The following is a 17,804-nucleotide window of genomic DNA, read 5'->3' as shown; positions in this document are numbered from 1 at the left end:
TTGCTTTTTGCCTCCAAATGGACAACACACTAATAGAAACAAACAAACACAGAAATAGTTGATTAATGCTTCCTCACATTCACCTATATCTTTCCATGTGTATTGGCAGAATTTAGAAAAAAATTTTGTGGTCAACAGCTTCCTGAGTTTTCTCCAACCAGCCTGATTGTGGAGACTATGGAAGTTGTCCAAAGGGGTAACTTTTAAACTCTCTCTGCTGGTTTGCTCTGATCAGCAGTTGTAAAAAGCCTACCCGCCCCTGCCCCCTTTGGCTTCTCATGCTGCATTTGCACTGCAGAAATAATGTAGTTTGTAACCACTATTCAGTACTATGGAATCCCTGGATTTGTAGTTTGTTGTGGCAGATGGAGAAGGGTAAATATTCCCAAAACTACAAATCCCAGAATTCCAAAGCATTGAGCCATGACAGTTAAACAATATCCAGCTGTATTATTTTTGCTATGCAGATGCTGTCTAAGTCTATAGTACAAATGGAGGGGAAATACTTTAAGCAGTTCAAAGCAGACCCAACACACTCCTTGAGTCCAGTCCACATAGCTAGAAACTGATCATATGAGAAATAGTGATCCTCAGGGTAAACCCTATACTTAAAGGTCTGGAAGACCTTCCCCATGCACTAGCATAGCAGAAGTCACTTGTAGTGCACAACTGATTGACAGCCCTGGGTACAAAGATGCAGGACCTTGAACCCACTATTCATCTTCATCTTCTTCTTCTTCTTCTTCTTCATCGTCTGTATACTCTAAAGTGAACCTATTATGGGGTTTTCTTGGCAGGTTTCTTCAGACAGGGTTTGCCAGTGCCATCCTCTGAGGCTGAAAGAGTGTGACTTACCCAAGGTCACCCAGTGGACTTACATGGCAGAGCCAGGATTCAAACCCTGGTCCTCCAGTGTCCTAATGTAACACCCTTGTCTATGCAACATTTATTTTGCCAAGCTTTTAATTCTGTTTTGGACTCTACCATTCCATAGCCATTTCTATCATGCAAAACCACCACCATGGGGAAACACATGGCTCCCTCTTTGAGTGAAAAAGTCAGGCATCGTCATGCCATGGGTTCCAAGAAGTGGTGGAGCAAGTCAAATAGATTTCCTAGTTCAAATGAACCTAGGTTTGAATGTCTAGAATGTTTCTTAGCTCAAAATCATGTTTTTCACATAACTCATATACATTTATGATGCCTGTCTTTTTAATGTCTAAATACTGTTCAGATTACACATGGATAAATAAAAATGCACTGATTATATTACAACAATAACAACAACAATATAGTAATCTTTTTTTTTTTTTAAAAAAATCACATATATTCCACCTTTTCCCCAGTACTGGAACTCAAGTCAGCTGCCAAAAATTAAATCAAATACAGTTAAAAGCATTGACAAAGACATAGCAAAAACATATGAAAATTATAATTATAATAAAATTAAAACATAGAATTCAAACTCTAAAACAAATCCATGAAAAGGAAAAAAAATTACAAATAAGCAAATATAAACATAAAAATATCTGTGGAATATAAAGGCAGGGTGAAAATCTTGCTCAGACTCAAATTTCTCATGAAGGAAGCCAAGCTGTTTGGCTATGGTACACTATGCAGGCGAGCTCTTTGTCTCCACAGTGGGGCCATGGAAAAGAGAGTTGTTCCAGTTATGGAAGAGGGCTATTTTCTTTAAAGTAAATTTAAATGTTTTTCAGGCCCAACATGATCTTTTCTTCTTACCTGGTTGGGTTCTAAAATTGGGAAGCAGCAGAATAGCCTCTACAACCAACCCAATGGAAAACAGCAACAACAAAAATATTAACAAGAAGAATGGCAAAGACACTCTTTCTTGAATCCAAAAGCAAGTGTTCCTAGAGTGTGCGAAAGGGACTGCCTTTTCCTTCACATCTGTGGCCTTTGGGATTTTATCTCTTAATCGTTCTGAGAATTCTCAGTCTTGGGGAAAACAAACTTCTACATATTGATTTTTTCAAAGAAGAAGAGGAGGAGGAGGAGGAGGAGGAGAATGAATAACACTATATGACAAATCTGTCCATCAGAATTTTGTCAATGTCTTTGCCAGAACTAGGCTAAGCACAGTGCTTAGAAGTAAAGTTACTTTGATAACTAGTTACCTTGTGCAATAAGAAACTGGAATGGAGTTACAGAAAACATTTTTTCTTGCATATGGTTAGGAAATCAAAATGTTGACACTCCTCCCTACTTACTGCAGTTCACTACATCGTATCCTGCACTGTTCTATAAAGTTCCCTCCACAAGAAACATATTGTTGCAAAGTATGAAGATTCTGGTAAAGAGCAGGGGAATTTTTAAAAATTAAGGGGTTCACATTATGTAAGCAAGAGTGCTTTATGCTGTTTAAATTCCAACTCTGGAGGAGAAAGACAGGGAGATGTGCATTTAGACTAATGAATGTGCAAATTCTCAGATTAATAATGAAGTCTAAATTCTTAAAACACAGGAGATTATCAGACAGTAGGAAAAAAGCCAGGAGTAAAAGGCATACTCCTGGCATAATTGCACGATCACACTGAAGATTTTCAGACACATTGCGCTCATCCAGGACTTAATCCGTGAAGATCCAGGAATGCTCCAGCAACAAACTGCTTATGGGGAAGTCTCACGAATGGTTTAATTGCAGGAGCATTCCTGGATCTTCATGGGATAAGTCCTAGATGAATATGACATTGTCTGAAAATCTTCAGTGCAATCAAACGATTATGCTGGGAATATGCCTTTTACTGCTGGCTCACCCCCCCCCCCCGCCCATCTGATAATCTACATAGTGTAAGAGCTTTAAAGAGAGGCAAGAGAATCATAGAATCATAGGCCCGGTACAGACCAGCGCCATAGCACATCAAGAAGACGTGCTAGGGTTGCCTTGGGGTGTCTCTTACAGATGCCCTGCAACCCTAGCATGTCTTCCGTACGTCAAAATGGTGGCGTGTTCCCAAAAGGGGGCGTGACCAGAATGGGATGGGGCTAAGAATGGATGTTATCACACAGAGGAATGCCGCCACTGCCGCTGGACATTCCCACTACATCCTACATCGGTTCCAGAAGGCGCAATTTTTGAGAACTGTTCAAAAGCTTTCTCAAAAATTGCACCCTCTGGAACAGATGTAGAAGGCGATGGGAACATCTGGCAGCAGCGGCGAAGTTCCTCTGTGTGATAATATCCGTTCTTAGCCCCATCCCATTCTGGTCACGCCCCCTTTTAGGAACACAATGGGGCTGTTCTGGGGGCAGTGCGATAAAGTTCTTGGACTGGCCCTGCTTCCTAACAGAAATAACTCTGCTAAAATTTGTCCTTGATTCAGGAATTTCTGTACATTTTTTGTCCTACATTGTTCAAGGTTTCTAATTCCACTTTAGTAACAGCATATTCTCTGGTGCTATGAGATAGCATCTGCATGCTAAAGAGAGAGAAATAACTTTATAGAATTCCTGCCTAGGAGATCATCCACAATCAGTCAAATGTTAAGCTGTAATTTTATCTGCATATGAATGGAACATATTAAAAGGATGTGACAGACTTTGCTGGGTGCATAGAATGCGATATATATGTGGGGTTCAAAATCTTATGGTAAATATATATCATTTCAAAATGAGGACTGATTAGAATGTACACTTGGTAAATCCAGCTCATTATATTTGTGTGTGTGTGTGTGTGAGAGAGAGAGAGAGAGAGAGAGAGAGAGAGAGAAATATTGGATCCCTAATACAAATTAATATTTATGTTCAGTGATATAAGTAATTATAAGAACTGATTTGTAACTGTGCCACTATACTGCCCTAATTTGGTTGGCACAGTCCTTCTTAATCCTCTGCATCCCTCTTTCTCAACAGCTTTTAAAATGCCCCAGTTTCTGTTCCCTCTTCCCACTTTCCCACTTTATCCCCACTTACTTCAATTACTGCAAACTGAGTTTAAAATGCAAAAGTAGTTTGCACTCAATTAATTCAGCAGGAGAGATAGGGGAAGGGGGCAGCATGTTTGATGTCTCAGCAGTGCAGACAAATGCAAACTGCTGCAGCCCACTTTGTCTCTTTTTCCTCATTAATAACTTCTGCCATCTTGACTACCCTCTGATGTTGCTTGGTGACACATGTCCCCATTTTCATTTGTGAATTGTTGGAATAATAATAATAATAAATAATTTTTTTTATTTTTATCCCGCCCTTCCAGGGATCAGGGCGGCTAACAACAAGAATTAAAATACATACAATACAAGAAAGATAAAAAACCCATAAAATACAATACACATAAAAAATCCCTATAGCCCAACCTCATGGCCACGAAAAGAGGAGGGAGGCCCACAGGATATTTTATTCGGGGAATGCCTGCTGGAATAGGAAGGTTTTGAGATCCTTCCTAAATTGGGCCAGGGTGGTAGATGAGCGGAGCTCAATGGGCAGCTTATTCCAAAGGGCTGGGGCAGCTGTGGAAAAAGTCCTCCGTGAGGTGGAGGCTAATCTGGCCCCAGGCACCTTCAGTAGTTGCTGCCCAGACGTTCTGAGGGTGCGAGGCGGAATGTACGGGGAGAGACGGTCCCTTAGGTATCCTGGGCCCAAGCCATTTAGGGCTTTATAGGTAATAACCAACGCCTTATATTGAGCTCGGAAGCGGATGGGCAGCCAATGGAGGTCCCTAAGAACCGGTGTTATATGGCTGGTCCTGGGAGCACCAGTGACCAGCCGGGCCGCCATATTCTGCACCATTTGTAGCTTCCGAGTTTGGTATAAGGGTTGCCCCATGTAGAGTACATTGCAGAAATCCAATCTCGAAGTTACCAGAGCATGTACAACAGTTTCTAGGTCCCTCTGGGCCAGATATGGGCGCAGCTGGCGGATCAGCCGAAGCTGATAACAGGTGCTCCTGACCGTCGCATTCACCTGAGCAGTCAGGTGAAGCGACGAGTCAAGAAGCACCCCCAGACTGCGCACGGAGTCCTTCACAGGGAGCGTGACCCCATTCAGGACAGGTGGAACCACCGCCATTCCTGGACCAGGAGAACCTATCACTAGTACCTCCGTTTTCTCTGGATTCAATTTGAGTCGGTTTTCCCTCATCCAGCCCATTACTGACTCTAGACAGGCCACGAGAGGAGAGACGCCATCCCCAGTCACTGCATCAGTCGGAGACATAGAGAAAATGATTTGGGTGTCATCAGCGTACTGATAACCCCGCGCCCCAAGGTATTGGGGTGGGGTATAACAAAATTCAGGCTGCACTGGGAGACAACTTAAGAGTGGTAACATCACTGCTCCCCATGTGGCTAGGATTGCCATAATTCTCTACTAAAACCGGGACAAAATGTAGGACAAAATTTAGACCAAAATATAGGACAATTGTAAGATTTAATTTAGCCCAAAATGTAGGGCATTTAAGAAAAAAGGAGGACCTTAAATGTCCTACATTTTGCGCTACATTTTACCCTACAATTGTCCCATATTTTGGTCTAAATTTTGTCCTACATTTTGTCCCGGTTTTTAGTAGAGAATTATGGCAACCCTACATGTGGCTGCCTTTTGGCAGAAATGGGCAATGACATTCTCCAGTGTCCTTTTAAAACCGTGGAGGTCAGCAGAAGAGATGGCATGAGTCAGGTGATGCTCAGTGGGCAGAGAAAGGAGAGACCCTAGTTTGTTTGTTTTTTTAAAAAAATATTCTTTTAAATTTTTCTTTAAAAACACCACATATTAAGGAATTTTTACATTAACCACGTGTAAGCATAAATACTATGTAAGCGTAAATACATTTAGGCTGTGCATATGATACTGTAATTTAAAGGTATAATTTTTAATTTTGCTATCTGTTCATGTTGCAACTATTGACATTACAATCAATAATGTAAGTGAATTATGATTTACAAATAACATTAGTACAACAAATATTACTTAGGATTCTATATGGTGTGATATGGGAGGAGGTCAAAGGGACACCATAGGTTACCTCACCAGGTAACACAGACTCTAGTGATGCCACTGGCTGGAACCAATTCTGTTATGACCAAAGGGCTAAATTAGCTAGGTTTCCCTGTTGCTTTCATGCAAATACTGTACTTGCAACCTGCCAGGTCAAAATGAAACAGAACAATGTTTTAAACGTTTGATTCAAATGTGCAGGACATAAAAGCAATAGGTATACTTACCACTATGAGCAAACATAACACATTTCCAAAGACATATGTCTTTTACATATTTGCTTAATTGTTTGTGTCTGCCCATTTCCCTGTCCAGAACTTAACATATGGCAAAAACCGGTAGGCCTTCAGCAAGTTTAGGGTAGATGGGGGGCACATAATTCATGAGAAAAATGATCTGCACCTGGGAAAAAATCTAAAATGTTTGATCTGGAGAACAATATGATGACCATAATCTATGGAAAGATTCTATATAAAATTCCCCAGATCATCTATCTAAATACCTGGTAGTGGTTGCAGTCCTATGGGAGTGAGCCTCCTTGAATTCCATCAGACTTGCTTTTCAGTAGATGTATACAGGATTACATTGTATAGTTCTTTATTTTTCTCTATGGCCTTTTGCTCAAAGACCCATTTTCATCAAATTAAAACACACACAGGCAAGAAATATCAAGTGCATCTTAAATCTTAAATCACTGTGGCCAGAATCCTGCCTTTCTGTTATTAAGAAAACCATCCCAGGTCAGTTGAACATAACAAACCCACTTAATGAAGTCCAAGATCTTTACCAGCAAGGTCCATTGCTTTTGCCTTTGGAGACTATGGGACTAAACAGACCAGTGTTAAATGCTGGTGTGGGGATGGTGTGGGGGCATGACATATACACGCTGGCCACCCCCACGCCGCTTGCATGCCGGCGTCACATCACACACCCATCTACATGATGGAGGGTGTCACGGCACTCTATTGGGACAGACTTTAAATGTGCTGTGCCAAAGGAGTGCTGAAAAGTTGGCGCCATGGCAGCAAGGGCTTCTTTTTGCCAGTGCTAAAAGGAGCCGCATTTTGCTGTTCCTTTTAGCACCAGCAAACTGCCAGATTGGGGCTGTGGCATGTAGTAGCTGTGGCCCAAATCCAGCATTGAAAAGGGTGGTGGCAGACCAAAGGGGAGGTTTGTTTAGCCCCTGAGTTTCTCTGGTCAAGCTGCTTGTTGGGACCAACAGCCATATCTTCTGTCTGCCTATGCCAGACAGTGTCACTGATCTGCACCACCCCAGTCAAGTTGTCCAGTCTCAGTCTGCCCTCTGGATGAAGTATATGGTGTCTCTTTTTCTACAGGATGAACAGATGCAACCTCATTTGACAGCAAGAAGTTACCAGAAAGGTCTGTGGGATATCATCTCAACTGATACATGTGGTGACACCATAATGACATTCAGCATTTCATCAGAAAGCATGTATACGGTCGCTAAAATGTATAAATTGTTGATAAATATAGATATGGAAGAGGAAATTGTCAAGGACAATATGGTTAAATGAGCCCAGAATATCCATCATCCAATACTTTTGGAAAACTAAGAAAGAGCATGGACCACAGGTACAAAATTTACTTTGAATTATGGTTTTAAAGAAAATTGGTATAAGATGTTTTATAGGGGGCATCTTACTCCAGAAAAAACTAACCATGATTTACAAAAGTCATTCTCATAAATGTTGGAAATGCCTTACTGAAGTTTACACTTTTCCCCATGCTTGATGGTCCTGGAAAAAAGCTAGGATATCCTGGGTCCAAATAAAATGAAGTGAAGTCTTTAGAGCTAAATCTTCAAAGGAAGGAAGAAGGAAAGATTATTTATTATGTTTGGATTTTATTTTCTAATTTGTTTGACAAAATCAGGTTGTGTAATTACTTTGTTGTAGCTTATAATAAAACTAATAAAATATTTTTAATAAAGAAAAAGCTTTCAAAAGGAATATATTTGAAGGAATTTCGAGTGGAGACTTTCTCTGCAGCTTTGCTGAGAATTCATGGCATGACAGACTTGAGTAAAAATTAGGATCATTATAGTAGGAGAACTTACACAATATTCATTTACATCTTAGTCACTGTTACTTAATTAACTGTTACTTAATTTGCTGTTCACCGCCTTGAGTCTCTATATTGGGAGAAAGTCAGGATATCAGCAACTTAACAACAACAACAATAAATTTATACATCCACTGAGCATGTGACAATATTGTATATAAAATATATTTGCGTTTTTGGAAGCCTTGCAACATACTTTCTAATTAGAGTGCATGAATTGGCTGGTATTTTTTCCATTACTTAAGAATTTTTTTTCCCCACAGTAACTTCTTGTATTGTTATAGTGTAGCAGAAACCACTGACTAGGATAAACAACCAAGCTGACCTACTGTCACAGAAGGCACAGTTTTATTCCTGCATCGAAAGGTGCAAGAGAGACCACAAACATTCTTTACAGTAGGTTTTATACACAAGCACAATACAGGAAAACCAGACCTCCAAACTCATACCCCACACTCTGATTGCAAATCACCTATGTTAATACATACATTCTACGGCATTAGCAGATGAACATGTCTATGCATTTTGAAATAGCAGAAATTGTTCTAGTTCATTGTGACATTGTTTATAAAACAGAAACCTCAAAGTCTTCTGTTTGGGATATTCAACCTTATCAAGAAGCACAGTGTTCTCAAAACAATCTTATGCATGAATTGCTCACTCTGACATTAGTCTTTGCAAAAGCTGAATTCTAGCTTCTATTGAGACCCCAAGTCAACATCTAGTCTCACCCATAATCATGACCACAAACAGTTAATAAAAGCATTTCTAATATAATTCTTCAATCAGGCGCATAAGTCCACTTCAATGGGCGCCCAAAGCCTTCCAACCTACCCATGATTTTTGTCTCTGTACCATCTGTGAAAGTTGTCTTCCTACACCCCTTCACATTTTAAATGCTGACTAAGAAAAAACCTTTTCTATCCATGAGCCTTTTGAGGGCAGACTTCACCTCCTTGTTTCTCAAGCTGTAGATCAGAGGGTTTAGCATGGGTGTCACCATTGTGTAGAATACTGATGCAATTCTGTGTGTATCTCCTGAATGGCTTGCAGCAGTAGGCTGGCAGTATATGAAGAGAATAGTAGAATGGAATATGGTAAAGGCTGTGAAGTGAGAGGCACAAGTGGAGATGGCTTTGTACTTTGCCTTGCTTGTCTGGATCCTGGATACACATACAATAATGAAAATGTAAGACATGACAATGATTGTCATGGTGCTAGTTTCCACAAAGGTGGCCAAAACAAAAAGCAGCCTTTTGCTGATGTAAGTATCAGAGCAAGAAAGATCTAGCACTGGTGAAATGTCACAAAAGAAGTGTTGGATGGTATTTGGCCCACAGAAATCATGCCTAAAAGCAAAATTGGTGTGGACCAGTGCACAAAAATGGCCCCACGTGTAACAACCAGCTATCATGTTAATGCATCTCATTTTAGACATAACTGCTGTATACAATAATGGATTAGAAATAGCCACATATCGGTCATAGGCCATCACAGCCAAGAGAAAAGATTCAGCCACCACAAAAGCAACAAATAGGTACATCTGTGCTGCACAAGCAAGGAAAGAAATTTCTCTTGCTTCTGAGATGATGTTACTGAGTAATTTGGGTGTGATGGATGAAGTATAGCAAATGTCAACAAAGGACAGGTGGCTGAGGAAGAAGTACATTGGAGTGTGGAGTCGAGATTCGAGCCTGATCAACAAAATGATTCCAAGATTTCCCAACAAGGTTGTGACATAAATCACGAGGAACACCACAAAGAGGATGGTCTGCAGTTTTGGGTGGTCTGAGAAGCCCAGGAGGATGAACTCAGTCACTGGAGTGTAATTTCCTTTCTCCATCCTTTCAGATTTTCAAGAGCACTTCTCTCAGTCCATGAATATGATCCTGTCTATAAAATAGTACAGAACAGATTTTTTAAAATTGTCAATTTATTTTTTTTTCTTGTTGCTTTTGCTTCCAAATGGACCATACATTAATTTAAAAATACACAGAAATATTTGATGGATAAGTATGAAGAAAATGGTTTCCCATCACAGAAACTTCATACCCCCCCCATATTTTTCCTGATGTATTGGCAGAGTTTAAATATGGTCCATTATTTGTGGACTACAGTTTCTTGATTTTCCCCAGTCAGCATTCCAGTGGGAGACTATGGAAGTTGTAGTCCAAAAGAATGATTTTTAAACTCTGTATACTTTTGGACTTTCAAATCCATGGAGTCCTTATCCATGGATTCAACCATCCATGGCTTGAAAATGTTTTTTAAAATATATTAATTCCAAAAAGGCAATCTTGTTTTTGTCATTTTTATAAGGGACGTGATTTTACTACACCTTTTTATTTAATGGGACCTGAGCATCTACAGATTTTGGTAACCACAGAGGGAGATATTCTGGAGCCAAACCCCAATGAATACCAAGGGCCCACTGTACTTGGTGAGAATGATGTGGACAAATAATATCACAAACACACATAGTGGCAGTCATATAATGTTGAAACTGTTCATACCAGAAAATGTGTACCTCAGAGTCAACTTGTTCTTAAAGGTTTGGAAGACTTACCAAGTGTACTAGCGCTAGCAGGACTCACTCTGGGTGTACAACTGATCCACAGCCCTGGGTACAAACAGGCAGGAGATGGTTTTGAATTTTAATTATATGCAGACTAGAAGTTTCTTTCTACATTGAGCTGCCTACATTAAATAATATATCTGCACACCATTCTGTCTCTGTGATTTTGTGTACAACATTTTGGTTTTGGTTTTGTTTTTTCGCCAAGCTTTCTGTTTCTGTCAAAAGCCCTTGCTTTCTTTACAATAGACAATATTTCCCAGGCCCAACATGTTCTGCTCTTCTTACCTGTTCTTCTAAATCTGTGAAACAGCAGAACATCCATCTACAACCATCTGTAACCAGTGGAGGACAGCAACAACAACAGCAACCAGAAGAATGCCAACGACACTCTTCCTTGAGTCTGGAAGCAAATCTTACTAGAGTGTGTGAAATGGACTGCCTTTTCTTTCACTTCTGTGGCCTTTGGGATTTTATCTGCTAAGTGTTTGGAGAGTTCTCTGCCTTGGGGAAAACAAACATTGTGAAAAACATCATAGACATAATAGGATCATGATACATGTTGACTTAAAAAAAAAGAATGTGAAAAATCTGTCTAGGTTCAGGACTTCGGCAAGGTGTTTGCCAACACTAGGCTAAGAAAGTGCTTAGGTAAATTTGCTAACTAGTTACCTTTTTAGAAATTCATGTGCCCAACCAAGGGCCCCAGACCGATGTAATGGCTAACACACACACACACACACCGACCGCCATCATCTTATGATCTGTTTATGACCATTATGTTACAGTTTGTAACCCTCAGCTGTACATGAGTGTCATGTCACAGAAGATCTGCATGGGGCTAGTCACTGGGGCATACATTATTGATGGGGCTAACAGAGCTATACACACCAGCTTGATATTTTGCCTGCCACTTGGTCATTTTCACAGGATCAACCATTTCTTCTGTGATGGACACCAGCTCCTAACTCTGGCCTGCTCAAGCACATATTTCAAATAGATACTTCAATTGTGAGGTTCAACATCATAGCCATACAGAGTTAGATAGCATCCTACTTGTCAGTCCTTGCCACTGGATTGAAGATCCACACCATCATGGGGAGGCACAAAGCCTTCTCAACCTCTGCATCGTACGTAGCATGTTGCAATATTCAATGAGAGCTACTTCTTCATGTGTTCAAGACTTAGATCAAACTAGTACCTGGGTCAGGAAAAGTCCTTTATTCATTTACCATCCCCCTGTCAAACTCCCTTGTTTACAGTATGAGGAACAGAGAGGGAAAGGGTGCCATCAGGAAAGCATGAGGCAGATTCAACTCTCAGTGAGTGAAGCAGTATAACAAGGAATGTTTCCTGCCATATTAGCTGAGCGGGAAAGTTAATCAAAGGTTTGATGGTCTGGTACTTTTGTGGTACTTAGAAGTACAGTGTGTTTGAGGTACTGCTGTGGCAGATTGTGCCATCATGCAGAACGCTTGCTGTCAGTACATTGGCTATCATTAATTGCCCAAGCAAGGTCTCCCTTTCCATTAAGAATCATTTCTGGAACAATTTTTTGACTGACCAGACGATAGATACACAAATTTATAGTACCAGGAACACTTCTCAACCAAAATATATAGTTCTACTTATCAAGGCTTCGGCATATAAAATCTATTGGAAAAAGAAAAATACAACATTGTAAATAACATTATTAAACACAAGTATTCATACCACTACATAGCAAGTAAATCTCCTATGTTCATATAGCAAAATGCAAGTTTAACAAAATTACAATTCTTATGGAAGCTATAGCAAAATACTGACAAAGTTCTTTTCCATAGGATATTGACCAGATCTACCTCAGGCTACACAGATTGTCCAGCAAGGAAAACCTGTGCCTCTATGCTCAGGCTGGGGCTTTATATAAGACTGCCACTAGACACATGTCTGGCCCTTGCCAACATCAAAGCCCAGATACATGAATGGTTTTCACAGACTTGAAAGCTGACTGTCTCTAGCTTTTGATGATCCTGTTGATATGAATACAAATATGTGATGTATGGACCTGTTTCTATAAAATAGGATACGAAAGTGCTGGCAGGATTAATGTGCTCAGGCAGGTGCCTAAATTAATTTTGTCCATTATTTTTTTGGCAGCTAGCCGTGAACAAATCTTGCCAAGAAAACCCCCTAATAGTGTCACTGAAGGGTCACTATAAGTCGGAAATGACTTGAAGCAAACAACAACAACAACAACAACAACAACGTAAACTAAGCAGAGAAGGAATCATAGTTTCTAGCATTGATGAGCTCTTCCAGAGAGTTTCCTAATTCAGGCAGTCCAAACTGGGCAAATTTGCCACAATGTCCTTTCAAAGTGGACTGGTCTCATTATGTGGCAGAATGACGAAATTACTTCAGGAAGCAGATGATAGGGTGATAGGATGGGAGTAAGATGTTGGAAAAGAAAGTCATGTCTCTGTCTTGAGGTCCCTAAATTAGCCTGTTGGCCTCCTGTGGGGTGGAAAAATCTGTCCTGACCTTATGGTGGAAGTAAGATTCAACTGCCGGTCTGCCTTAAGAAATGGAAATGGATGAGGCAGCATCCTGTCCTTTTCTTCAGACAGTGAAATGATTTGCGCTGACCCTGCTTCCTAGAAGAAATACTCCTACTCAAATATGCCCATGATTCAGGAATCTCTGTACATTGTACAAGGTTTCTAATTCCACTTGCATAACAGCATATTATGTGGTGATATGAGATAGCATCTGCATGTTACAGAGAGAAAAAGAACTTTATAGAATTCTTGCCTAGGAGATCATCCACAATCAGTCAAATGCTAAGCTGTAATTTTATCTGCATATGAATGGAGCTTATTGAAAGGATATAGCAGACTTTTCTGGCTGCTCAGAATGGAATATATATATGTGGAGTTCCAAACCTTGTGGGGAAATATATTATTTCAAAATGAGGTTTGATTAAAATGTACACTTGGTATATCCAGTTCATCATATTTATATGTGTGTGTATATTAATAGAAATTAATATTTATGCTCAATGACATCAGTAATTATAACAGTTGATTTGTAAGAGTGCTACCATATCCCCCAACTGTCCTAATTTGGTAGGGACAGTCCTACTTATCATGTATACTCAGATATAAAAATTGACCCCCAAAACCTGGGTCGACTTATACACAGGGCAATAAAGTAATAGGCTTGATTCTTGAGCTTCTTTGTAGCTTGGCTGTCTCCCAAAGGAATAGCTGGGCTGAGGAAAGGCTTGGGAGGGAAATGTTTGTTTCCCTTCCACTTCCTCAGCCTGGGTGTCCTCTGAGGAGACAGTCATGCTGTGGAGGAGGAGGAAGGGATACCCTTGACTTATCCATGGTTCATATCAAAATCCCTAATTTTGGGCCCCAAACCCGCCCTTGACTTATACATGATATCAACTTATAGTCATGTATATGTGGTAATCCTGAGCCATCCCTCTTTCTCAACTGCTTTGAAAATGTCCCAGATTCTGTTCACTCATCTCACTTACTCCCTTTATGCCCACAGACTTCAATTACAAAATTTAAAAGTAGTTTGCAGCCAGCAGGAGGGATAGGAGAGGAGGGGACAGAATCTTTCCCTTCCTAGCAGCCTCTGGAAAATGCAATCTGCTGCAGCCTAGTTTGTCTTAGGGCAGAAAAATGAAATGCACAGATATAGGATGGGTGTCACCTGGCTGAACAAGATTACATGTGAAAGGGATCTAGGAGTCCAAGTAGACCACAAGTTGAACATAAGTCAACAGTGTGATGCAGCAACGAACAAGGCCAATGCAATTTTAGGCGGCATCAATAAAAGTATAGTGTCTAGATCAAGGGAAGTAATAGTGCCACTCTATTCTGCTCTGGTCAGGCCCCACCTGGAATACTGCATCCAGTTCTGGGCACCTCAGTTTAAAAAGGATGTGGAGAAACTGGAGCATGTCCAAAGGAGAACAACTAAAATGGTGAAGGGTCTGGAAGCCATGCCCTTTGAGGAAGGACTTTGGGAGCTGGGGATATTTAGCCTGGGGAAGAGAAGGTTAAGAGGTGATATGATAGCCCTGTTTAAATATTTCAAGGGATGTCATATTGAGGCGAGAGCAAGCTTGTTTTCTGCTGCTCCAGAGACTAGGACCCGGAACAATGGATGCAAGCTACAGGAAAAGAGATTCCACCTCAACATTAGGAGGAACTTCCTGACAGTAAGGGCTGTCCAACAGTGGAACACACTCCTTCCTCCGAGTGTAGTGGAATCTCCCTCCTTGAAGGTCTTTAAACAGAGGCTGGATGGCCATCTATCAGGGAAGCTTTGGTTGTGATTTCCTGCATGGCAGGGGGGTGGACTGGATGGCCCTTGCAGTCTCTTCCAACTCTACAATTCTATGATTCTATGATTCTAGGACACATGTCCCCATTTTCAATCTTGGAAATCTTGGAGAATATGTACCACCAAAATGCAAGCCCCATCTTTCTTGTGTATTTTAGTTAATATTTTTGTCCTTTTAGACTATACATTACAATAAAAATAAAACAGTTATTTAAAACAAAGATAATGGGTTTGCTCTGTTCCCGTATGATATGTGTCTGTGTCATCTATTTGAATTGCAGTTCCAACAGACAGAGAAGAAGTACAGAGAATACTTTCAAATTAATTTAATTTTCTAAGAATTTGTGAGGTACATTCATGCTATCCTTCATGATCTATATTCTTGCTGCGGTGTAGTGAGATACCTAGAGTTGATTTTGTTAACAAAAGCAACATTTACCTTCATATCCCATGTACTTTTTTTCCTTAGTACTTGGACATTCCTAGATCCTTATCATGTGGAATTATTTCATGCTTAAGAAAACAATCCTTTCCAATGGTACCTTATCCTGATACATTTCCTAGTTGTTCTTGTGAGCACAAAGCACTTCTTTTAGTGGAATAAGGCACATGGCTATGTGGCCATCTGCAGCCCTTTGCTGTATACATCCATCATGTCCCATACCCAATGTATCAAGATGGCAGGTGGAACATTTACAGCTGGCTTCTTCAACTCCATTATTTATATTACTTTGGTAGGCACTTTGTCTTTCTGCCAGTTCAATGAAATCAACTATTTTTTCTGTGAAGATCTTCCACTCCTCAAACTATCCTATTAAGATACTACTGTGGTTAATGCACTAGTTTTACTTTGTGCTGGAGACAATAAATGACAAGCAAGCATGGCAGGAACTGATGGGAACTCAGATCCTGACAATAGTCTTCATTCTGGCCAATAATTAGGTAACAGTCAAACTCTGAGTTTCTATTCATTTTTTTTCTATTCCTCAGGAGATGATATATCTCAAATTAGTATGCAATGCTCTGTCATGAATACTGTACTCATAAAAGGAATAGAAGAAAGAAGTAGTTCTTTAAATGTCAATTAAAATAGTGCACCCTGGGCATGAATAAGATCTGCACCTTCTAGGGCTCCTGAAGTATTTACTATCTTGAAAAGAGAAGTACTCATTAAATATCTTTAAAACAGAAAAGATATTCTGGTCGTGCTGCAAAACACTTCTGCTGTTCACTGATTTTTTATTTTATTTTATTTTATTTTATTGTCATTCAGAAGGCTAATTTATGATTGCAGCTGGTCAGGTGAATTTTCTTATTCTTTCTCTTGTATGTTTCCGTAGTATGTATCTAAAACTGGGTTTGTGAGAGCAGTGTGTACATGAGAGGAGAATAACAACAATGAAGCATAATGGGAAATCTGTCCATGAATTCTGATGAAATTCTAGCAGCTTAAGTGACTTACACATTCTTCTTCTTCTTCTTCTTCTTCTCTGTCTCTCTCTCTCTTGTGTATTTACACACAGAGAGACAATGAGAGAGTAGTGATCTAGATTAGAACAGGAAAAAGCACATATATGTCATGTGAGAAAATTTACACTGATAAGAGAGCATCTGGATAAAAATTAAAGGGGAGGGAAACAACAAGGATGTTATGGTGGGAGTCTACTACAGACCCCCAAGTCAGATGGAGGAATTGGATGATATCTTTCTAGAACAGATGACCACACAGTCAGAAAGGAGAGATGTAGTAGTGATGGGTGACTTCAACTATCCTGATATTTGCTGGAAGTCAAACTCAGCCAGATCCTCAAGGTCTAGCAAATTCCTCACTTGCCTGGAAAACTATTTCATGGTCCAAAAGGTGGAAGAGGCAACAAGGGGGTCAGCTATTTTAGATCTGATCCTAACCAACAAGGATGACTTGGTTAATGGGGTGCAAGTGGTGGGATCATTAGGTGGAAGTGACCATGTTCTCCTGGAGTTTGTAATACAGTGGAAAGGAGAAGCCAGGCATAGTCAGACACGCATCCTAGATTTTAGGAAAGCTGATTTCAGTAAACTTAGAGAAGTATTGAGGGCGATTCCATGGTCAGAAATACTAAAAGATAAAGGAGTTCAGGATGGATGGGAGTTTCTCAAAAGAGAGATACTGAAGGCACAATTTCAAACAGTTCCAGTGAGAAAGAAAAATGGGAGGTGTCTCAAGGAACCAGGATGGATGACTAAGGAACTTTCAACGGAGCTAAGTTTGAAACGGAACATGTATAAGAAATGGAAAAAGGGGGAAATCACGAAAAAGGAATTCAAAGTAATAGCAGGCATTTGTAGGGGTAAAGTCAGAAAAGCTAAAGCGCAGAATGAACTCAGACTTGCTAGACAGGTTAAAGACAACAAAAAGGGCTTTTTTGGATATGTCCGCAGCAAAAGGAAGAAGAAGGAAACGGTAGGGCCATTGCGTCGAGAGGATGGCAAAATGTTAACAGGGGACAGAGAAAAGGCAGAATTACTCAACACCTTCTTTGCCTCAGTCTTCTCAGAAAAGGAAAAGGGTGTTCAACCTGAGGATAATGGAGCAGAGGACAGAATAGAGGAATTTCAGCTCAGAATAAGTAAAGAGATAGTAGAGGAATACCTTATTAATCTAAATGAATTTAAGTCTCCAGGACCAGTTGAACTCCATCCAAGGGTATTAAAAGAACTGGCAAATGTAATATCGGAGCCATTGGCAATAATCTTTGAAAACTCCTGGAAAACAGGAGAGATCCCAGCAGACTGGAGGAGGGCAAACGTTGTCCCCATCTTCAAAAAGGGGAAAAAAGAGGATCCCAACAATTATCGTCCAGTTAGT

General features: G+C 40.2%; 1 protein-coding gene across 1 annotated transcript; it reads right to left on the bottom strand.

The window, feature by feature from the left end:
- Positions 1–8,929: 8,929 nt before the first annotated feature.
- On the bottom strand, positions 8,930–17,487 carry LOC121926209 (olfactory receptor 5D18-like). Its single transcript, XM_042458997.1, has 2 exons — positions 17,471–17,487; positions 8,930–9,881 (listed from the first exon to the last, which is right to left on the bottom strand). The coding sequence occupies exon 2, from the start codon at positions 9,878–9,880 to the stop codon at positions 8,930–8,932; it is 951 nt and encodes a 316-aa protein (XP_042314931.1). The 5' UTR covers position 9,881; positions 17,471–17,487.
- Between the last annotated feature and the right edge of the window lie 317 nt (positions 17,488–17,804).

This window comes from Sceloporus undulatus, chromosome 1 (genome assembly GCF_019175285.1).
Source record: "Sceloporus undulatus isolate JIND9_A2432 ecotype Alabama chromosome 1, SceUnd_v1.1, whole genome shotgun sequence".
In the NCBI taxonomy this organism is placed as follows: Eukaryota; Metazoa; Chordata; class Lepidosauria; order Squamata; family Phrynosomatidae; genus Sceloporus; species Sceloporus undulatus.
This window is presented reverse-complemented; position numbering and strand designations above follow the sequence as displayed.

What these genes read in the sequence shown, in the direction of transcription:
- LOC121926209 (XM_042458997.1), bottom strand. Translation starts at nt 9,880, where the DNA reads ATGGAGAAAGGAAATTACACTCCAGTGACTGAGTTCATCCTCCTGGGC.